General features: G+C 44.7%; 2 protein-coding genes across 5 annotated transcripts in view; one reads left to right on the top strand and one right to left on the bottom strand.

Annotated features, from left to right (window-relative positions):
• The first annotated feature begins 1,701 nt into the window (after positions 1–1,701).
• On the top strand, positions 1,702–16,508 carry LOC122542212 (ras-related and estrogen-regulated growth inhibitor-like). The gene is made up of 4 exons (XM_043679708.1): positions 1,702–2,429; positions 8,070–8,126; positions 12,639–12,712; positions 13,981–16,508. The coding sequence occupies exons 1-4, from the start codon at positions 2,321–2,323 to the stop codon at positions 14,458–14,460; spliced, it is 720 nt and encodes a 239-aa protein (XP_043535643.1). The 5' UTR covers positions 1,702–2,320; the 3' UTR covers positions 14,461–16,508.
• A 2,943-nt stretch (positions 16,509–19,451) lies between these two features.
• LOC122542211 (transportin-3-like) overlaps positions 19,452–23,359 on the bottom strand; it is a 61,134-nt gene continuing 57,226 nt past the window's right edge. For all 4 annotated transcript variants that reach the window (XM_043679706.1, XM_043679705.1, XM_043679703.1 and 1 more), the window contains one exon: positions 19,452–19,729. The gene's annotated coding sequence lies outside the window, so the exon portion shown is untranslated. The remainder of the gene's footprint in view (positions 19,730–23,359) is intronic.

The raw sequence follows: 23,359 nt of genomic DNA, 5'->3' as shown, positions 1-23,359 counted from the left end.
CCTGACTGTGCCTCAACCTGTTGGATGTTTTGAAAACAAAAAATGCTGGAAATCGCAGCAGGTCGGGCAGCATCCGTGGGGAGAGAGTGAGCTAATGTTTCGGGTCTACGTGTTGGATGGGTTGCTGCTCATGGTGCAGTGTGTGCAGGCTCCTTCCCTTTGTAAATTTGTGCCCTTTTTGCAATGAGGTCTTAAGTGTCATAGAGTCGTAGAGATTTACAGCATGGAAACAGACCCTTCAGTCCACGCCAACCATATATCCCAACCCAATCTAGTCCCACCTGCTAGCACCCGGCCCATATCCTTCCAAACCCTTCCTTTGATCTGGATGAAGGGACTGGGGGCATTCTAGCGAAGTTTGCCGATGATACAAAGTTAGGTGGACAGGCAGGTAGTACTGAGGAAGTGGGGAGGCTGCAGAAGGATCTAGACTGTTTGGGAGAGTGGTCCAGGAAATGGCTGATGGAATTCAATGTGAGTAAATGCGAGGTCTTGCACTTCGGAAAAAAGAATACAAGCATGGACTACTTTCTAAATGGTGAGAAAATTCGTAAAGCCAAAGTACAAAGGGATCTGGGAGTGCTAGTCGAGGATTCTCTAAAGGTAAACATGCAGGTTGAGTCCGTGATTAAGAAAGCGAATGCAATGTTGTCAATTATCTCAAGAGGGTTGGAATATAAAAGCACCATTGTGCTACTGAGACTTTATAAAGCTCTGGTTAGGCCCCATTTGGAGTACTGTGTCCAGTTTTGGTCCCCACACCTCAGGAAGGACATACTGGCACTGGAGCGTGTCCAGCGGAGATTCACACGAATGATCCCTGGAATGGTAGGTCTGACATACGAGGAACAGCTGAGGATCCTGGGATTGTATTCATTGGAGTTTAGAAGATTAAGGGGAGATCTAATAGAAACTTACAAGATAATATATGGCTTGAAAAGGGTGGACGTTAGGAAATTGTTTCCGTTAGGTGAGGAGACTAGGACCCGTGGACACAGCCTTAGAATTAGAGGGGGTAAGTTCAGAACAGAAATGCGGAGACATTTATTCAGCCAGAGAGTGGTGGGCCTGTGGAATTCATTGCCGCGGAGTGCAGTGGAGGCTGGGAGGCTAAAACTCTTTAAGGCAGAGATTGATAAATTCTTGATGTCACAAGGAATTAAGGGCTACGGGGAGAATGCGGGTAAGCGGAGTTGAAATGCCCATCAGCCATGATTGAATGGCGGAGTGGATCGATGGGCCGAATGGCCTTACTTCCACTCCTATGTCTTATGGTCTTATTCATATACCCATTCAAATGCCTCTTAAATGCTGTAATTGTACCAGCCTCTACTACATCCTCTGGCAGCTCATTCCATACACGTACCACCCTCTGCATGAAAACATTGCCCCATAGCTCACTTTTATATCTTTCCCCTCTCACCCTAAACCTATGCTCTCTAGTTCTGGACTCCCCGACCCCAGGGAAAAGACTTTGCCTATTTACCCTATCCATGCCCCTCATAATTTTGTAAACCTCTGTAAGCCTCCTGGAGCCTCCGACGCTCCAGGGAAAACAGCCCCAGCCTGTTTAGCCTCTCCCTATAGCTCAAATCCTCCAACCCTGGCAACATCCTTGTAAATCTTTTCTGAATCCTTTCAAGTTTCACAACATCTTTCCGATAGGAAGGAGACTAGAATTGCACGCAATATTCCAACAGTGGCCTAACCAATGTCCTGCCTTAAAACATTTTCTCTGTCCATTTGGGGAGCTAGAGGGGACTTGACTGGTTGGGTGCTGAATGGATGTTTCCACTTGTGGGAGAATCTGGAAGTAAGGGTCAGATTTTAAGAATGACTATAAAGTCTTTGGAGATGAACGTCAGTTGGGATGGCGCTACATAAATGCAAGTCTTTTTTTTCAGTTCTCACCGAGCTGCATGAGGGCAGTAGGACCCACGGGAGCTCTGTAGAAACTGCAAACAACGTACGTCAAGACAGTAACTAGAGTGGAACTGATTGTTAGGTGTTTGGTCCAAACTATTTAGCATCACATCTCCGAGAGAGAGAGAGAGAGAGTAGGGGGGAGCTAGCAGAAAACAATCAGGACTGAAGGATCTGTGTCAGACAGAAGTTGCTGGATTCTCAGCTCCAAACAGAGGAACTTCAGAAAATCTCCAACTCTCTGACTGTGGGAAGAAGCCTTCTCTGCGTTTTAACCAGGAGCACAGAGGGCGGAATGCAGTTAGGCAAGGACTGGATCCAAGCTTCTGTGAGATTGGGAACTCCAGAGTCGCTTCTACTCCAAAGCCCAGCTGGAAGCCGGAGCTGAGACTCCAACATGAACTCCAACTTCCAGCTGCCCCGTCCTTTGAAGAGAGCTCAGCACTTGGCCGGCTGCAGGACGGTGAGAGTGGCCATTCTGGGCCAAGGGGCTGTGGGGAAAACTGGTAAGGAGCACAAAATCAAAACTCATTTCTCTTTTTTTTCTTCCGGAGGCTATCCAGATCTGTTGCTTCATCTTGCACAGCAGAGAAACTGAACAGGAATCCCAGTGATTTAGCAGGGCAAGGACTAGGCAGTGTTTGGAATTATTGGTTGTTCAGGAGGGCTAGAGTTACACCGAGTTCCGGCTGTCACAGCACATTAGGGTCATTACGACAAAGGAGGAGGCCTTTCTGCCCATCCATGCTGGCCCTCTGCAGAATCCAATCGGGTCCCATTGGCCCTGCTCTATCCTGTAACGCTGCACGTTTAATCCCCCTGCACAATGATTGATCAGGGTTGAAGGGGACTCCCTGTATAACTGTATATTCATGTTTATTCAGTGTCAAATAATTCATACTCAACCCTATAACACTGGGTTAAAAATCACGCAACACCAGGTTATAGTCCAACAGGTTTAATTGGAAGCACTAGCTTTCGGAGCGCTGCTCCTTCATCAGGTGGAACAGTGTCCCTATCTCTGGACTAGAAGGTCGAAGTTCATGTTCCATTGAATCATATGGTACAGAAGAGACTCTTCAACCCATCGAGTCTTCACTGCCAAAAGTACACTGTGGCCTACTCCTCAAATGCTCATCCAAGTGCTTTTTAAAGTTTGTGAGGTTTCCCACCTTAACGACTCTCCCAGGCAGTGTGTTCCAGACCCCCAGCAAGACTTGATCAACAGGGCCAGCGGGCTGCAGAGTGGCAGATGGAGTTTAATTTAGATAAATGTGAGGTGTTGGTAAGACAAACAAAGGCAGGACTTACACAGTTAATGGTAGATCCTGGAGAATGTTGACTAATAGAGAGATTTAGGGGTGAGGTGCATAGTTTCTCGAAAGTGTATTTGCAGTGAGACAGGGTGGTGAAGACAACATTTGACACGTTTGCCTTCATTGCTCAGAGCACTGAGTATAGGAGTTGGGATGTCATGTTGCAGTTGTATGGGGTGTTGGTGAGGCCACGCTTGGAGTACTGTGTACAGTTCTGGTCACCCTGCTATAGGAAGGATATTATTAAATTGGAAAGGGAGCACAAAAGATTTCCAAGAATGTTACCACGGCTGGAGGGTTTGCGTTATAAGAGAGATTGGGACTTTTTTCATTAGAGGTTTATATAATCATGAAGGGCATAGATAAGGTGAGTAGCAAAGCTCCTTTCCCCAGAGTAGGTGACTTCAAAACTAGGGATCATAATTTTTAGGCGAGAGGGGAAAGATTAAAAGGGACCTGAGGGGCAACTTTTTTAACAGAGGGTGGTTTGCATGTGGAATGAACTGTCAGAGGAAATGATAGATGCAAGTACAGATACAACATTGGTAGAGATTAGATTAGATTCCCTACAGTATGGAAACAGGCCCTTTAGCCCAACAAGTCCACACTGACCCTCCGAAGAGTAACCCACCCAGACCCATTACCCTACCCCATATTTACCCCTGACTAATGCACCTAACACTATGGGCAATCTAGCATGGCCAATTCACCTAACCTGCACATCTTTGGACTGTGGGAGGAAACCGGAGCACCTGGAGGAAACCCACGCAGACACAGGGAGAATCTGCAAACTCCACAGAGACAGTCACTCAAGGTTGGAATTGAACCCAAGACCACATTTGGACAGGTACGTGAATAGGAAGAATTTAGAGGGATATGGGCTAAACACAGGCAAATGGAACTGGTTTAGTTTGGGAAACCTGGTCAGCATGGACGAGTTGGGTCGAAGGGTCTGTTTCCATGTTGCGTGACTCTGCCAAGATGTGTCATAACATGGTCAAACAGATTGATTAAAAAATAATTGATTGAAATCACTTCTGATCAGAGCTCATTTGCTTCCTGACAATTTAAACTTTTTTGTTATCTCTTGCCCAGTTCATCTTTCTGTCCTTCACGAAACATTGTGGAGTGGTTAGTTATTAAAGTCTGCAGTTAGCTTCCCGTTGCAGGTAGCCAAACACCAAAACTCCTTCCAAGCTCCTGAGCCTATCTAAACCTCGTTCATCCGGTGGGTCTGACTGTGGGAATGATGGTAATCCTATTCTGAGGTTTTATTTTAGATTACCGACAGTGTGGAAACGGGCCCTTCGGCCCAAACAGTCCACACTAACCCTCCGAAGAGTAACCCACCCAGACCCATTCCCTTAACTAATGCGCCTAACACTACAGGCAATTTAGCATGGCCAATTCACCTGACCTGCACATCTTTGGACTGTGGGAGGAAACCGGAGCACCCGGAGGAAACCCTCGCAGACACGGGGAGAATGTACAAACTCCACACCAGCAGTTGCCCAAGGCAGGAATTGAATCCGGGTCCCTGGTGCTGTGAGGCAGCAGTGCTAACCACTGAGCCACCATCTTTTTCTTCTTCCCCATCTCAGATTTTTAAAAAAGTGATTCATTTCTCAGCCACATTAGGGAGATTTAAACATGGATGATGACGGGATAGTGTAGGGGGACGAGCTGAGAATAGTTCACAGTTCGGTGCAACATCGAGGGCCGAAGGGCCTGTTCTGTGCTGTATTGTTCTATGTTCAATGTCCTTGTTCTCAGCTTGAAGTATAAGTGCAGGAAAATTGAGGATGCCGATTGGCTTCAAAGTTTCTGATTACACTTTTTATTCAACATAGTGGATAAATAATAACCTTTTATTATTTATGATGGGAGGTAGGTGGTGCATTCACACTAACTGGCACCTCAAATACCACCTGGTTCAAACTGTTCGTGAAAATATTTGCATTTATATAGTATCTTTAACACAGCAAAAACATCGCAAAAATCAGATCAAACTTAACATCAAACTTCATTTTACTGAGCTTCTGGACTATTAACTATGAGAACTGAGTGCACAAATCTCACCATAACAATTTAAAGATATGAATTCAAATTAAAAATCTGGTAGCAGTAAAAAGTAATTCTAACATTGATGTAAAATTCCAAACAGTTCACTAATGCCTTTCAGGGAAGGAATTCCTTACTCCAGTCTAGCATTTTATATGACCTCAGACCCACACACCAACATGACTGACCCCAACTGGTTTTTAAAGTAGACAAGTGAATTATTCAGAGCAACCAGGAATGGGCAATAAATGTTGGGTTTTGACAGCGACACCTCTATCCTAACAATTAAATATATTTTTAAAAAATTATCAACTCATTCCATTTGCATTTTTCCAATGACAAAGTAAGAGAAACAATAAGAGAACGTCCTTTAAGAGCTCTGTGTCGCTTGTAAAGGATTACACAACACCAGGTTATAGTCCAACAGGTTTATTTGGAAGCACTAGCTTTCGGAGCGCTGCTCCTTCATCAGGTAGCTGTGGTGCAGGATCACAAGACACAGAATTATAGCAAAAGATTAGTGTCGTGCAACTGAAATGATTTTTGAACAAACCTAGATTTTTAACATTGTCCCCCCCAATCCAACACCAGCTCCTCTGCATCATGACTTGTAAAAGAGAAAGGCCAGCAAGCCAAGCTTAAAGAAAAATAATCAAGAAAAACCCAGTGACCATTGAGCCTGTGAACGCTAAAGAAGATTTTTAAAAAGAAGAATTCAAAATCATAAAGGGTTACAGGAAAAAACACAGGAAAGTGAGCATGAGGAATGTTGGATCAGCTAAGATCTTACTGATTGGTGAAACAGGCTCCAGGGACTAATGGCCTGTTCCTGTTGCTATTTCTTACGGTCTCATAAACAGTGTCGTTCGGCAATAAACTGTTTCCACTGGGGAAGGATTGAGAAAGAGGGGGGACATATTGAAGTGGATTAGCAAAAGAAGCAATGGAGCCAAGGGAGAAGCCCTTTTCATGCAGTGAATGGTTAGGATCTGTAACACGCTGCACATGAATGTGGTGGACACAGATTCAATCAAGGCATTCAAGAGGGTGTTGGATTGTTGTGTGAAATGGAAGAATGTTCAGGGCTTCGAGGTGAAGGTAGGGGAATTGTCATTGGAGAACTGGTGCAGACAGGATGGATTGAATAGTCTCTTCCTGCGCTGTGATCATTTTGTGATTTTGCGGCTTGCTGTCAAATCACCCTGACCAACTAGTATCAAAACACAAGACCAAACAGTGCAAATCCATCTTAAAATCACAGCTAAAATGCATTGACTTAACCATTAATATCGATTGGGTGGGGATGCTGGGGATTCAGAAGTATTTGTTGTATGTCCATCTTGCAGTTTTTCTAATGTTCAGTTCAAGATTGAACAGGACAGGATTCTTGTTTTCAGAAAAAAGATGAGTGTGGCCTCATATGGATCTAAACTATAACAGATCCCAGCAGAAGTTGTCGGGGTTGGAGGATTTGAGCTATAGGGAGAGGCTGAATAGGCTGGGGTTGTTTTCCCTGGAGTGTCGGAGGCTGAGGGTTGACCTTATAGAGGTTTATAAAATCATGAGGGGCATGGATAGGATAAATAGACAAAGTCTTTTCCCTGAAGTGCAATAGTCCAGAACTAGAGGGCATAGGTTTTGAGTGAGATGGGAAAGATATAAAAGGGACCTAAGGGGCAACTTTTTCACGCAGAGGGTGGTGTGTGTATGGAATGAGCTGCCAGAGGAAGTGGTGGAGGCTGGTACAATTACAACATTTAAAAGGCACCTGGATGGGTATATGAACAGGAAGAGTTTAGAGGGATATGGGCCAAGTGCTGGCAAATGGGACTATATTAATTTAGGATATCTGGTCGGCACGGATGACTCGGACCAAAGGGTCTGTTTCCGTGCTGTACGTCTCTATGACTGTAAGAAATGTTTCCACATAAACGAGTGGGAAGAATAGGTGTGTAATGGGGCTATACATTTAACAGAGATGCTCATAAACCCAAATAAGAATTCAGAAAAAAAACAATCTTTACCTGTCTGAGACTTGCTGCTACAGGGAAAAGCTGAGATAAATGTTGAAGGGGAAGCTTGATGAAGAGAGAAAGGAATAGGAGGGCATTGGAAACAGCTCAGAGAAGGCTCACTGCCTGGAATGGATGCGATTATGAGAAAAGATTGAGCTACATGGGCCTGCACTCAGTTTCGAAAAATTGCAACGTACGATTCTGAGGGGAGTTGACAGGAGTAAATGCTGGTAGTTGTTTCCTCTCGAGTAAGAATCTCGAATTTGGGGCCACAGTACAAAACTAAGAGTCTCACATTTAAGACAGAGATAAAAAGACCTACTTTTCTTTCAGACATTGGGGAATTCTCTCTCACTCATAGAAAACACTGGAGACTAATCATTGAATACATTCAGGGTTGATTTGGATAGATTTTTGATAGACAAGGGAGTTGAGGGTTAGGGCCACAGCTAGGAAAGTGGGGCTAAGACCATGATCAAATAAGCCACGACAGCGTAGTAAGCTGGAGGGGCTGAATGGTTGACTCCAATTCCTATTTCTTATGATCACACGATGTAAATTGTTGATCAGATTGGATGAAGAGGGATGGGAGGAGACCAGCATGGAACTTTTGGGGTGAGCGGCCTGTCTCAGTGCTGGAAGCTGACAGAGCATCCACTGACTATTGATGTTTAAACAATGTTGAAGTACAGATCAGGACCAGTTGGCAGAGTTTTCCACTTCACATCTAACTCTCACACCTTTGCTTTTCCAGCAATCACCGTACGGTTCATAACTAAAAGATTCATCGGAGAGTATGATCCCACTTTGGGTGAGTATGAGCAGAGTGGCTCCTGAAAGGGATCCCTCCAAGTGAGTGGGGTGTGTGCACGCTACTGTATGTTTGCTGAAAGGGTATTTACAACATTACAGTTAAAAATGTTGTGAAACTTGAAAGGGTTCAGAAAAGATTTACAAGGATGTTGCCAGGGTTGGAGGATTTGAGCTACAGGGAGAGGCTGAACAGGCTGGGGCTGTTTTCCCTGGAGCATCGGAGGCTGAGGGGTGACCTTTCAGAGGTTTACAAAATCATGAGGGGCATGGATAGGGTAAATAGGCAAAGTCTTTTCCCTAGGGTCGGGGAGTCCAGAACTAGAGAGAAAAGGTTTAGGGTGAGCAGGGAAAGATATAAAAGAGACCTAAGGGGCAACGTTTTCACACAGAGGGTGGTACGTGTATGGAATGAGCTGGCAGAGGAAGTGGTAGAGGCTGGTACAATTGCATTTAAGAGGCATTTGGATGGGTATATGAATAGGAAGGGTTTGGAGGGATATAGGACGGGTGCTGGCAGATGGAACTAGATTGGGTTGGGATATCTGGTCAGCATGGACGGGTTGGACCAAAGGGTCTGTTTCCATGCTGTACATCTCTATGACTCTATGCTGCTCTGTGTATTTGTTGGGATTTGTAGTTAATATAAATACCTAGCCGAATTGGACATTCTATCGCATTCTGCCAACAGCCCAAATGATCTCGCTGATATGCGGCATGTGTGTGTGTGTGTCCATCACTGCAGAACAAACCGATAACAGCCGGAATGTCTCACACCCATACACAGCTTGTTCCAGCATGTGAGAAACAAGAGATTGGAGTTGTCAATGTCTCACCCACATGCTGAAATCTGAAGCTTCACGGGCAGGAGTGAAATTCAGCACTGCAGTCAGGAGATGCCTCCAAACAATAGAGCTCTCAGCAGGGACTCTAAAGCATATAAAATGGTACAACACATGCTGTATTTCTACCTCAGTACTCACCACTTGAGTAAGCTTTCTGCATCACAATAACTTGCACTTATCAAGCACCTGTACACCCCAAGGTCCAGGAGTATGTGCTGAGGGATGTACTAAATCTTGGGGCAGCTGCTGCCAAGGTGCAGTGGGGAAAGACCACTGTCTGAGGTCTTCTGCCAAACTTAAATGGGGTCCATTCAGTTATTGGACCCCAACCCCTACCCAGTGTCTCAAATGCATGTATATATACAAGTAAGAAATGCCTTTAGTTTGTTTGTTGGAGTCAGATTCTTTCTTTGTTTTTTCATAGAATCCCTACAGTGTGGAAACATGCCCTTCAGCCCAGCAAGTCCACACCGACCCTCCGAACAGTATCCCACCTAGGCCCACTCCCCTACCCTATTACTCTACATTTACTCTACATTTTGGGTTGTGGGAGGAAACTGGAGCACCCGGAGGAAAACATACAAACTTCACACAGGCAGTTGCCCGAAGCTGGAATGAACCTGGAACTGGCACTGTGAGATAGCAATGCTAACCACTGAGCCACCATGCCGCCCCATATACTACTGCACAGACCTGAAGTGCTTTAGTGACCATGTATGTATTTGTAGTTTTTATGAATAAAGTATATGTTTGAAATAAAAAAACACCTTTAATTAAATATGATGGGATCATTTAGTGCAGAGGATAGTGTCCCTGAGGCAGATGTTCCAGCTCAAATCCCACTCCAGGAATTGATGTCTGAAGAGCATGCGATCATAATACGATTGCGTGCTAATCCTTTTCAGGGAGTCAGTGTCACAGAAATGTACAGCACGGGAACAGACCCTTTGGTCCAACCCGTCCACGCCGACCAGATATCCCACCCGCCAGCACTCGGTCCATATCCCTCCAAACCCCTCCTATTCATACTCCCATCCAGATGCCTTTTAAATGTTGCAACTGTACCAGCCTCCACCACTGCCTCGAGCAACCCATTCCACACACGCACCACCCTCTGCATGAAAAAGTAGCCCCTTAAGTCTATTTTATACTTTTTCCCTCTCACCCTAAACCTGTGCCTTCTAGTTCCACCCCAGGGAAAAGGCGTTGTCTATTTACCCTTATGATTTTATAAACTTCTATAAGGTCACCCCTCAGCCTTTGGTAAACACCATTGACAGGTAGAAGGACTGGGAAGAGATTCCTGGTCAACCACACAATGCAGAGATTGACAGAGCCTCTACTGTCAATATCTGTAGCTGCAGCCTACATCATGCCTGTAAAACATGCATGGTTCCACCCATGAAACCCAGAGTCCCTCAGTGAACTGTAACACACCACCAGCATGTAATGAAACAGCTTAATATCTCATAACAAGTAGGTTTTAAGGAGTGACTCAGTTTTTACAGGATGGGAAAAGGCCTTTTAGGCTGTCATGTCCACACCATTCATCAAATGTCCATCTATTCAAAACCCATTTTCCAGCACGTGGCTCATTGCCTTCCATGTTGTGGTGTTTCAAGTGGTCATTTAAATAGTTATTAAATGTCTTGAGGGTTCCCACCATTACCACCCTGAGAGCAATATTTCTACATATCTGTAACCCTGTGAATTCACTTATTTTCCCTCACATTCCTTCTAATTCCTTAAAACGCTGCCCCCCCAGTTATTGATCCTACTACGAAGGAAAAAAGGGTCTTGTTCTGTTTACTGTGTGCCCCTCAGAACTTTACACACTTCATTCAGATCCCCCCAAAGCCCCAACCTGCTCTGTTAGAAGGGAAACAGCCTCAGCTCATCTACAACCGAAAACAGAACCTGCTGGAAAAGCTCAGCAGCTTCTATAAAGACAAATCAGAGTTAACGTTTTGGATCTGGTGACCCTTCCTCAGAACTATCTCGTTGCTTTTCACAGCGGAATCACTCCAACCCAAGTAACATTCTAGTAAATCTCTCTTGCACCCTCTCCATCCCAAAATGTGGCAATTAGAACTGCACACATTATATACAGCTCCATCATAATCACCTTGATCTTGTATTCAATGCCTTGACTAATAAGGTACACACCACTGACAGGCAGGAAGAGTGGGAGATTCCTGGTCAGCCACACAATGAAGAGATTCACAGAGCCTTTACCATCACTATCTATAGACCTGCAGATGATGCCCTCCAGCGCATCTACTCCACTTCCCACACACCCCAGATGGCCTCCTTCTTCAAACACTGCAATTGCCCCTCCCACATGGTCGCCGATGCCCTCCTGCACATCTCCTCCACTTCCTGCACCTCCACCCTTGAACCCCACCCCTCCAATCATAACAAGGACAGTACACCCCCGGTCCTCACCTTCCACCACACCAACCTCCAGATACATCGCATCCTCCTCCGCCATTTTTGCCACCTACAAACAGACCCCACCACCAGGGATATATTTCCCTCTCCACCGCATCTGCATTCCGGAGAGACCATTCCCTCTGTGATTCCCTTGTTAGGTTCATGCCCTCCACCAACCCACCCTTCACTCCTAGCACCTTCCTCTGCCACTGCACCGCAGGAATTGTAAAACCAACGGCCACACCTCCCCCCTTACCTCCATCCAAGGCCCCAAAGGATTCTTCAACGTCCAACATAGATTTACCTGCAGTTCCACACGTCATCTACTGTGTCTTTTGCTCCCGATGTGGTCTCCTCTACATCAGGGAGTCAGGAGGCCATCTTGCAGAACGTTTCACAGAACGTCTCTGGGACACCCGCACCCACCGCCCTGTGGCCGAACACTTTAACTCCACCCCCCAGGGACTTGCAAGTTCTGGGCCTCCTCCACCGCCAAACCCTAACGACCCGACACCTGGAGGAAGAACACCTCATCTTCCGCCTTGGGACCCTCCAACCACACAGAATCAATGTGGATTTCACCAGTTTCCTCATTTCCCCATCTCCCACCTTATTCCAGATCAAAGCTTCCAACTCGGCACTGTCCTCTTGAACTGTCCTACCTGTCCATCCTCCTTCCCATCTATCCACTTCACTCTCCCCTCCGACCTATCAACTTCACCCCTCACGTTCAATAACCTATCGCATTTCCAGCTACCTTACCCCCAGCTCCATCCCCCCTCCCATTTATCTCTCAGCCCCCTCGGGCCACAGGCCTCATTCATGATGAAGGGCTTATGCTCGAAACATTGATTCTCCTGCTCCTCGGATGCTGCCTGTGCTTTTCCAACACAACACTCTTCGACTCTTGACTAATAAAGCCAAGTATCCCAAATGATGGGTATATGAATAGGAAGGGTTTGGAGGGATATGGGCTGGGTGCTGGCAGGTGGGACTAGGTTGGGTTGGGATATCTGGTCGGCATGGACGGGTTGGACCGGAGGGTCTGTTTCCATGCTGTACATCTCTATGACTCTGACTTGTAAGACAGAGATTTAGAAGTGAACAGGTTTAAAGAGGAAATATTGGAGCACGGGGTCCAGGCAGCCACAGGTATGATTGCCAATAGTATAGAAATGCAATTGAAGATGTCCAGTAATGTCCAAACTATAACCAACATTTTCGCTCATTCACAGAAACAATATACAGACATGTGTCCTCGGTGGATGGGGAATGTGTGCAGTTTGAAGTTCTCGATACTGCAGGCCAGGTAACGTAATCACGGGGTCATTACGAACAAGGGTGATTACCTCCACAAACTGGAAGTTTCAAAGAGTATTCAAATAAAAGCAAAATACTGCAGCTGCTGGAAATCTAAAACAAAAGCAGAAAGTGTGGGAGAAGCTCAGCAGGTCTGGGGAAAGAGAAACAGAGTTGATGCTTCAAATGCAATGTGACTTCTTCAGAACTGAAAGGGCTGATAAAACGGGAGTTTTTATGCTATTGCCAGAAGCGAAGGAGGAGCGAGTGGAACAGATGGGGAGGAGGCCCAGAGAAAAAGACAAAGGGAGTGTTTGAAATAACTCAATAGACAATAGGTGCAGGAGTAGGCCATTCTGCCCTTCGAGCCTGCACCACCATTCAATATGATCATGGCTGATCATCCTTAATCAGTATCCTGTTCCTGCCTTATCTCCATAACCCTTGATTCCACAATCCTTGAGAGCTCTATCCAACTCTTTCTTAAATGAATCCAGAGACTGGGCCTCCACTGCCCTCTGGGGCAGAGCATTCCACACAGCCACCACTTTCTGGGTGAAGAAGTTTCTCCTCATCTCTGTCCTAAATGGTCTACCCCATATTTTTAAGCTGTGTCCTCTGGTTCTCCAGAGAGGCCAGTATCCTGTCAGCCTTTATTTCCATGTGGAGAGTCCTTGACATTGATCCACATCTCTCAGAGCCAGCTCTCAGAGTGAACAGAACCTCTGACACTCCTGTTCTTATGTCAGCCAGGATTTCCTGATTGGACCATTTAACAACCCCAATCAGGGAAAACTTGTTCTGAGTTCCACCTGGCTGACCTCATTATTACTGTGGTGTTAATGGCGATAGAGATGTAAAATGGGACTAAAAGACAGATGTAAAAGGGAGGAAAGTGGTGGCTGTGTGGAATGCTCTGCACCAGAGGGCAGTGGAGGCCCAGTCTAGACAGCAACTGAGAGTCAGTTAACCAGACAAAATAAAAATACAGCTTGGGCTGGGGATGCAAGAAAAACAAGGGGTTCACGGCCATTCAATTGGAGCGTTCACTGGTGAGCATATGGAGAGGTTGCAGCCAATGAAAGAACTTCTATTTATGAAGCAACTCAGGACTTTCCAAAGTGTTTTGTAGCAAAGTCACTTGTAATGTTGGAAACATATCATAGCAAGCTCCCAGAAACAGTATTAAAATAGTGACCTGATATGATAACCTGCTACTGAATCTCTCACATATTGCACAAGAAAGGGAATAAATAACTTTTCTTCCCTCCACCAAAGGAAGAAGATGCGATGTTAATCGAGGAAAAGATCAAGTGGGCAGAGGGTTTCATCATCGCCTACTCAGTGACAGACCGGTGTAGCTTTGATGAGGTTCTCCGACTGAGGTTCTTGATCAGCCACGTCCACTCCAGCTTGAAGCGGGGTCACAGCGATGCCCCGCCCCCTGTGGTCATCGTCGCCAACAAGAAGGACCTCGAGTACGACCGGATGGTGACCACGGAGGAGGGCGATGGCATCGCCCAGGCACTCAAGTGCCCTTTCTTTGAGATCTCAGCCCGAGACAGCTATGAGGAGACGGTGGGCGTCTTCAATTTACTTTACCGGGAGATGGCAACCAGTGGAGTGCTGTCAACCTTTCGGCGGAAGGTCTCCTCGAAGCTGATGGACAAGATACCCAGGATCCCCTCAAACGCTACCATGAGCTTGTCTACACGGAGTTTCAGCTTGAGTTCGGTGAAGGACTTCTTGACCGATTAAGCTTCTTGCGGAAAGCCTATCCAAAAGACATCTCTGTTTGGCTGACTGGTAACATCCCAAAGCAATCTGCAGCAAATTAAGTACTTTTTTGAAGTGTTTGTATAATATAGGAAACAGTGGCAGGCATCTTTGGCACAGCAAGTTCTCTCAAACTGCGACATGAAACAGATGCTGATGAAGGGCTAAATATGGAATAGAACAGCAGAAAATCTACTCTTCTTCACATTGCAAGGGATCATTTATGGGGCTTCAATTTGAACTGTCATCTTGAAATCGGATTGTTTTGTGGTCAGACTAGATCAACGCAGTTTTTCCTGGTTACCCTCCGCACAGGAACTATAGATACGTTTGAGGCTTGCTGAACACAAGGAGAGACCCAATGAGGCGGATAGCCTCCTGTGTTACAATGGCTAGGACTGAGGGCCATTTATTTGTTTTTAAAAATTGAAAATAAAGCCAACAGGATAACAGGCACCTTTACAAGTCTGTCAAACTGCCTTAACATTCTTGAAGTGGTTAAAACATTTTCCTTTTCACTATCAATGATCTCAGCTGTTCATATGCAGCAAAGTTCCACGGGTGGTTGATACAATTTAAGTAATGCCATTCACTGAATGTGAACGATTTATGTCAAGAGGACAGAGACATAGACTAGAATCAGCCATCATGGTAGGAGTCAACCAGTTGAATTTTGATATCAATCCTGCAGTTATGTCATATTCACGCCAGGAGATTCCACAAAATTAACATACTTTAGTTTCAGTAGAACCAATGAGGAGGAGTAACTAACCTCTACTTTCTCTGTAATGGACAGTTTAGAAAGAGAAGCGGATGAAAGCATGATATGCTTTTGTGGAGGACAGACACCGACATGAGATGGTTTTTACTACGGGGGGCTTACATAGTGCACTGCATCATGCATCGATCGGGAGTGCAGGTTATGTTTTAATTACCAAATGTAATTTATATACATGGACAGAAGGGGGATTTTTAAAAAATGTATTCATAGGATGTGGGCATCTCTGGCTAGGTCAGCATTTATTGCCCATCCGTAATTACCTAGACAGCAACTGAGAGTCAGCCAGATTGCTGTGAGTCTGGAGTCACATGTAGGCCAGACCAGGTAAGGATGGTAGTTTCCTTCCATAACCAGATGGGTCTCCCTCACTCTCCACAACAACAATTGACATTAATTTCATGGCCATCATTAGTCCAACATTAATTCCAAGTTTTTAATTGAATTCGAATTCAACCATCTGCAATGGTGGATTTGAATGGCATCTCAAGATCATTACTCTAGTCTCTGGATTAGTAGTCTAGTGATAATACAATTAGGCCACTGCCTTCCCCTATTAAGAGGGAAAAAAACAGCTCGTGGATAGAAATGGGTATATATTACACAACAAACATAACATGTACGAATTTCTCTCACTGTCAGACTGAGGGTTGCCGTTCCCAGAAACATAGGAATTTAGGAGTAGCTGTAAGCCATTTGGCCAATCAAGCTTACTCTGCTGTTCAGTGTGTTCATGGCTAACTTTCTCTCTCAAGGTCATATTCCCACCTCCCCATACCCGCTCATGCCTTTAAAATCTACCTACCTTGAATATATTCAGTGACTGCAGAGTTACTCATGAAGCTGGGTTGAGACAGAAGGGGGCATAATCCAATTAAGACATTATAATTCATTACTAGCAACGAGGTCTTTTGGTACAGTGGGCGACATTCCTCCTCCTCCTCCTGGACCACAGGTTCTGGGTCTGCAAGTCCCATGCTGGAACCTGTTGGCTGTGGAAGGTGCACACATAACCAGGCCAAGCCAGTTGACTGTCAGCCTGTAAATCCTTCCAATACACCTGATGGTTGGGAGTAAGAGGGGGAAAGAGTCCCCCCATCCTGCAAATGGTAAACCCCAGCAGCAGCACTTTAACCAGAAGTGTGGACTAATCCAATGAAAATCCATGGTCCAACTCTGGGAAATGAGAACGGGAGAAAAGACAGACAAACAACCAACATGGGGAGTGTAGGAAAGGGAAAGAATGAACGGGTACAAGTCATCCATTGCAACTGGGAGAACAGACCTGATTAAGACCTTATGCATTACTTACATCAAAAGAAAATGGGGAGCTCCCCTAAAGGCAATGTGGACAAAATATTTGGGATTAAAGCACAAGCAGCAACATTTTGTTCCAAAGTTTAATATAAAACAAAATTCTTTACACTGGCACACATTAATACCACCACTAAACACGGACAAAATATTTCACACGAATCAGACAGCACAACACGAGTGTTAAATTAACTCACATTTGAAAGGACTGCACTGTACACAGAGGACAAGATATTTGCATTTAACATCTGCTTTTAAACTGCTGCAAAACTGAAAAAATAGAACTTGTTCTGAATTGTTTAAGCCTGTTATTAAAAAAAAACTTTAAAAAACCCATCACTAGTTTGCGTTGCTTTTGTCTCTCCGCCCCCAACACCCTCCCTCCCCCAAAGTCTACTGGGTTCAGCAAATGGCACCCAAGGAATTCAGCTGACCACTGCCCATTGGCAGCCGTCTGCCCAGAGGCGCCAGGAATCAGTAATGGAATAAGGAAATGTCATCGCACCATGACTGGGCACATCAACAGTGACCTCCCGATCTATGTATCTCTTCACCTCACCCCAGAATCAGTGTAGTTTCCATGAGGTTCACCAAACAACCTGGCACACTGCTCAATCTCAGTTAGGAGGAAGATCTCAATCAGCTTCTGGCATTCCCTGCTGCGTGTGAGCAGAAACCCCCTCCCTCCTCTAGTGAAGGTCATCGCAATTCAGTGCTGCTGGTGCTCATGTGGACACAGTTGGCCACTGCTCTTCCTGCTGTGAGCCCAGTCTGGACCTTCTGGTCGTACAACGAAGTTCAGAAGGGCACATTCTGCTCCTGGATTTGTTGACAGTGTCTAAACTAAATTCAGGTCCAGGACCTGCTGCATTCTTTGCCCCAGCGAGTGCCAGCACCAGGGGTACTGTGCAGGCTTCACCAAGGTGGGACTGACGCGGACAATCAGCTGTACAGAGACAGGACAAAATGCAAATCTCAGAAAGAATAAGAGGACTCTCTTTTAAAACAGAGAGGATCATTTTCTCTGAGGGGCAATGTTCCCTCTGAGCCGTTTGGAGGATCCGTGCATGCCGATAGGCGTGTTGACAAACTGACTTCCAGTTCCGGGAGTCACTGGTGTGCACGGAGATCTGTGAAGTGACTGCAAAAAGGAGGGGGAACGTGGTGTAGTGCGTGGAATTCTCTTCCCCACAAGACAGGGGAGGCTGGGATTTTAAATTTATTCAAATCTTTGCTACACAAAGTATGGAGTGCAGACAGGAAAATGTAAGGGGGAGCACAACCAGACCAGTTACCACCTTAGAGAATGGTAGAGCAAGTTCAAAGGGCCAAATGTTGCTCCTAAGAAATACAGCAATAAACCTGCATCACAGAACCATAAGAAGATCCTTTCCTAACAATCATCTGAAGGCAATGCTCATTTGTCTTTATCTTACTCACTGTTCACATAAATACTGCTGACTGTCACCATGGCTAATATTTCAGCTGGTGCATCCCACACAAATTTGCCTGAGTTAGCTCTGCCAGAAACTGTCACTCAAGCTTTGAGCTTCATTTAAGAAATACGCTTAAAGGTGCTTGTTTACAATGCAAACAGTGACCACTGCATGTTTGTGACAGGCAGCAACAGAACCTTAAAAGATACAGTTCTTAAATCATTACGTGCCCTCTTAATTCAGGAGAATCATGTTGAGGAATGGGAGAAGAGAAGGGTCAGTATGGACAATCTCTAATCTTTTTCGAGGAAACCCCACCAGATTCAGAGATTTGTTTCAGAACGCTGCTTTGACAGTAGGCTTCGACTAAAGTAACAAATATGCACTTGCCCAGTTCTCAAAGGAGTCAGAGCAGCTGCCAGGATTACAGATGTCCAACAAATATCAAATATGATCAATTGCCAGTTAATATTTTAGGGGTTGAAGCTTTAGAGGGGAATAATGACACCACTGGAGATATTCCTAATCCGACAATACAATCCATTAACAAGGCAACACTCCCTCAGCACTGCATTCAGTCTGGATTGTGCATTTTCAAGACCTTGAACCAACCACTTTCTGATTTAAGGTGAGTGGTACTAGCTGAGGCACATGATAATGAAGTTACCTAAACTGGGAAAAGTTAAGTTGTGTGCATGCTTTGGGTCAGTCCTCCTTTAATCAGCCTATACATTTCTGGATAAGCTCTAAGGCCCAGGCTTAATCATCAGATCTTTGCATCCCCTAGAGAACTCATTTGATGTCAGCACAAGAGATTCAAAATGGTGTATTTTCAAGTCAGAGAAACTGTTTTTTCACTTTCTGACAATGGCAATGCAAGTTGACAGTATTCACCTTTCAAATACACAGTCCACAATGAACACTACCATCCTTATCAGTCAATATTACAATACAATCACCTTATATTAACTCAATATACTCTGGTACTTCCTTGAATGACTATTGTGCAAGTTATACAGAATAACCCCGTTTGACCTTGTCATATGCAGCAAAAGCCAACACAGCATTAAGCCACCTCCATCTTGGATGGTGCCCATTTCTGATGCCAGTATTGAAACAAGGTGCAACTGTAACACACAATTCTATTTGATGAATTCATCTTGATTGAGACAACTAGAACACCATCCTTTGTTTCTGAAGTCATGATAGTTTTTTGATCAGATTTCCTACAGTGTGGAAACAGGCCCTTCGGCCCAACCAGCCCACACCGACCCTCTTAACAGTAACCCACCCAGACCCATTTGCCTCTGACTAATGCACCTAATACTACGGGCAATTTAGCATGGCCAATTCACCTGACCTGCACATCTTTGGACTGTGGGATGAAACTGGAGGAAACCCACACAGACATGGGGAGAATGTGCAAACTCCACACAGACAGTTGCCCGAAGCTGGAACCGAACCTGGGACCCTGGTGCTGTAAGGCAACAGTGCTAACCACTGAGCCACCGTACCGCCCCAATTACATGAGTATAATCTTAACAAAATACCCCTTTAAATAGCTGGATAAGATTTGTCCCGTTTCCCCACCCACCCGCAACCAGCTGGATAACCCCTTGTGGAATTCAGTTGTTGTTGCTTTCTCTCCAGTTTAATGAGTTCTGACTAATTTATTCCTCACTTTTAATGGTGGCGCTGGGTCCAGAGGAAGGACTTTGTACAACTATAAAGGAAAAAAAGAGACATAAAATTAACAATTGGCATGTTTTCCTGTCAATCTTTCCTCTCGTATTAACCTATAAAGCAGAAAAAACAGAGAGAGAGTCAGAAAGACAAGCAATCATTGAAGATGGCAGGTCAGGTGGAGAACAGTAAATAAAACAGACATGACCCTAGGTTTTATTAATAAAGGCATAACGTACGACAGCAAAGAGATGATGCTTAACTTGTATAAGTTATTTGTCAGACTTAAGCTGAAGTACTGTGTGCAGTTTAGATGCTGCAATATATAAAAAGGTGCGAACACATTGGAGGAAGGGCAGAAGAGATTTGGCAAGAATGGTTCCATGAAATGAGAAACTTCAGTTAAGATGATAGATCGGAGGGGTTTGGAGTGTCCTCCTTGAAAAGGAGACAGCTAAGAAGACATCTGTCAGAAGTTTTGAAAATCATGGGAGGTCCTGATTGAAAGCGAAAAGCTGCTCCCAATCATACAACAATCAAGAGGGCACGGGTTGAAAGTGATTTACAAAACAGCAAATCTGAGGTGAGATAAAAATTTCTCACACAACAAATGGTTCGGGTCTGGAAACACAGCCCGATTGTGGGCAGAGGCAGAGTTGAAAAGTGTGGCACAGGAAAAGCACAGCAGGTAAGGCAGCATCTGAGGAGCAGGAGGGTCGATGTTTTGGACATTAGCCCTTCATCAGGAAGAGCTTATGCCCAAAACGTCAACTCTTCTGTTCCTCGGATGCTGCCTGACCTGCTTTGCTTTTCCACATTTTCGACTCTGCCTCTCCAGCATTTGCAGCCTCACTTTCTCCTGTGATAGAGGCAGGTTCAATGGAGGTATTCAAGAAAGCATTAGATAGTCATTTAAATTAAAACAATGTGAAAATTGTGGGTAAAAGGCGGGGGAATGGCACCAAGTCATAATGCTTATTTGGAGAGTTAATGCCGGCATGACGGGCCAAATAATTTATTATTGTCACAAATACTGAGATACAGCGAAAGGTGTTGTACTGTGTGCTATGCAGACAAATCATACCTTACACAAGTACATCAGGGTATTAGAACACAATGGAGAATATAGCATTACAGTTATAGAGGAGGTGCAGAGAAAGATCAACTCTAATGTATGAGGTGCATAAGTCTGATAACAGCAGGGAAGAACCTGTTCATGAATCATTTGGTACATGTTTTCAAATGTTTGTGCCTTCTGTCTGATGGAAGACAGCGGAAGAGAGTATAGCTGGGGAAGGAGCGGTCTTTGATTATGTTGGTTGCTTTCCTGAGCCAGTGGGAAGTATAGATAGAGTCAATAGTAGGAAGGCCGGATTGATGATGGACCAGGCTGCCCCTTCTGTCGCACAAAATGTGGGGGATTTTTGGATGCAATGTCAGTCACAGTCAAACAGCACTGTAATATAGTTTGTCACAGATCTAAATCAGTTATTTCACAGAACTGAGTCAAAGAATACAAAGCAACTTTATTGACTGGAGTTTGGACAGATAAAATGCATATTCCAAACTCGGGCTTTTTAGTACGGTTCGCTGGAGACAGTCAAGGGACAGGCATTGTCTAATTACTTCTCAGTGCACAAGGCTGAGATGCCAATGAGATGTGCAAAGGCAGCGTTAGAGATTCTGAAAGTAGGAAGGATGCAATGGGCTCAGGTAGCAGCTTAATGATAGCCTTCTTGAGTCTGATGTATATTTTTACCCAGCACAGTGGGAATAGCTGCTGTCCGTCATTCAGCCTCAACAAAAAACAAAACACACGTGCACAGAGGAGTATCATTACAGGAGGGGAGGAGACACAAAAGCTCAAGTGTTACCCACATGTTCCCCAAATAGTCCCCAAAACTTTGGCAAATTCAGCTTGATTAAGCAGACTTGCTCCTGAGCTCAGTTAGTTTATCTCACCCAAGGTTCTATGTCAATCAGTGAAAGCTGCAAGTGACCTATCTTGTGTCAGAGATATTGGGGAAAAAAACATAAAAATCAGTCAGTACCTTTGATATCAAGGCAGAATGCATGCTCATTGGCGTCAACTAAGATATTGATCAAAAGTGGGCTAAATATTTTCACAGTGCAGTCTTTGCCAAAATCTAACTTGGTTCAAACAAAAAATGGCCACTTGGGCAAAGTATGAGTCACCCATCAAGCAAAGGAGATGAGCAGGGAAGGCTGACACACTTTATCAGATCCATCACAACCTGGGGTAAGCCTACACCTTATGAGACTGTGCAAGAAGAATCCAAAGTAGAAACACACATTAAATATGACATCTAATGGGTCACATTTAAAGAGCAAGATCCAAATACGCAGCTCAAATCTTAAATTATATATTCTACTGCTCTTCAAGTGAACAATTTCACTTCAATTCTCTATTAGCCAAACAGATAACTGGTAAAGAGACACTCGGGATTTGGAACTTACGGTACTCTCAGTTATGGACCCAGTGAGACGTGCACAATCGCACACTTTATTCAAGAGGATAGTGATCAGTAAACCACGCTAATTATTTTGCTTTTCCGAGGCTAAAGGCATTGACTGTTATTACAGTACCCGCTCCACCAACCTCACCTCTCCTATTGCGAATCAACTAAGTTGGCACTGGTTTAGGGTCTTTCCTACTCTGTGTGGCCTTGAGCCACAGCACACAGTCGATTTAACCATATTTGAACGCGTGCGCGAATCAACTTGTGTGTCAGCAAACAGGGGTACCTGATGTTAAAACAAGACAGCCTGCAATTTAAAGCTGACTTTAAATCTTTTGTAAACCTCAACTTTTGGATGAGATTTAAACTCGTACAGGAAAACAAGCTTGGCATTTCTGAAATTAATATTCATTAAGCTTCCTGGATGCCGCCTGTGTTTATACCCAGGCATCATTAACTGCTGAGTGCATTTGGAGACAGGAAGACAGCTCATTTGCTTGAGAATTTAAATGGTTGAAGCAACAGTTTGGAACTGTGTTACTCTCCATCCAGGGTGACCACAAGAGACTGACCACAAACTCTCCACCAGCTAGTTGCCTTCTCTGGGTCATCTTCAAACAGCAAAGAGAACGAGTTACTTGGCAGAGAGTGCTCAGCCAAGGGAAGCGACAGCCATAGCAATGCAAACAGACCAAGTCTGTTGGCTGCTCAGTAGGAAGGCTGTCACACCGAGTTAGAGCTAACAGGACTGATCAAAAGCATTGCACCCTGATCATGTTCTGACACAATAAAAGGGACAGGGGTAGTCCAAGGGACATTCGTTTAAAGCAATTCCCATCTTACACAGAAGTGAATGCAAAATGTGGGATTTAAATCATTCCAGAAACTGAGAGTTACAGGTCAGGAGGTCATTTGGTTCACCATGCCTACATTGGTCAAAAGAGCCATCCCACCTTCTAATCTCACTTCCCACTGTTGGCCCACAATCCCATTGGTTACAATATGCAAACAGACTGGCAAGCTTTTGTTTTAAATTGCAATGAGGGTTTCAGCCTACTGCATCATTTCCAGCAATGAATTCTAGATCCCTACAGCCAGAGTACAATTTTCTTCTAATAGAGTCATAGAGATGTACAGCATGGAAATAGACCCTTCGGTCCAACACGTCCATGCCGAGCAGATATCCCAAC

This window comes from Chiloscyllium plagiosum, chromosome 39, assembly GCF_004010195.1.
Source record: "Chiloscyllium plagiosum isolate BGI_BamShark_2017 chromosome 39, ASM401019v2, whole genome shotgun sequence".
Taxonomy (NCBI): domain Eukaryota; kingdom Metazoa; phylum Chordata; class Chondrichthyes; order Orectolobiformes; family Hemiscylliidae; genus Chiloscyllium; species Chiloscyllium plagiosum.
This window is presented reverse-complemented; position numbering and strand designations above follow the sequence as displayed.

Bases quoted from the DNA above. Each gene is read 5' to 3' on its own strand.
- LOC122542212 (XM_043679708.1), top strand. From the start codon at position 2,321: ATGAACTCCAACTTCCAGCTGCCCCGTCCTTTGAAGAGAGCTCAGCAC. The intron at 8,127-12,638 runs GTGAGTATGAGC...GCTCATTCACAG, and splicing joins AGAGTATGATCCCACTTTGG to AAACAATATACAGACATGTG. The intron at 12,713-13,980 runs GTAACGTAATCA...CCTCCACCAAAG, and splicing joins TTCTCGATACTGCAGGCCAG to GAAGAAGATGCGATGTTAAT.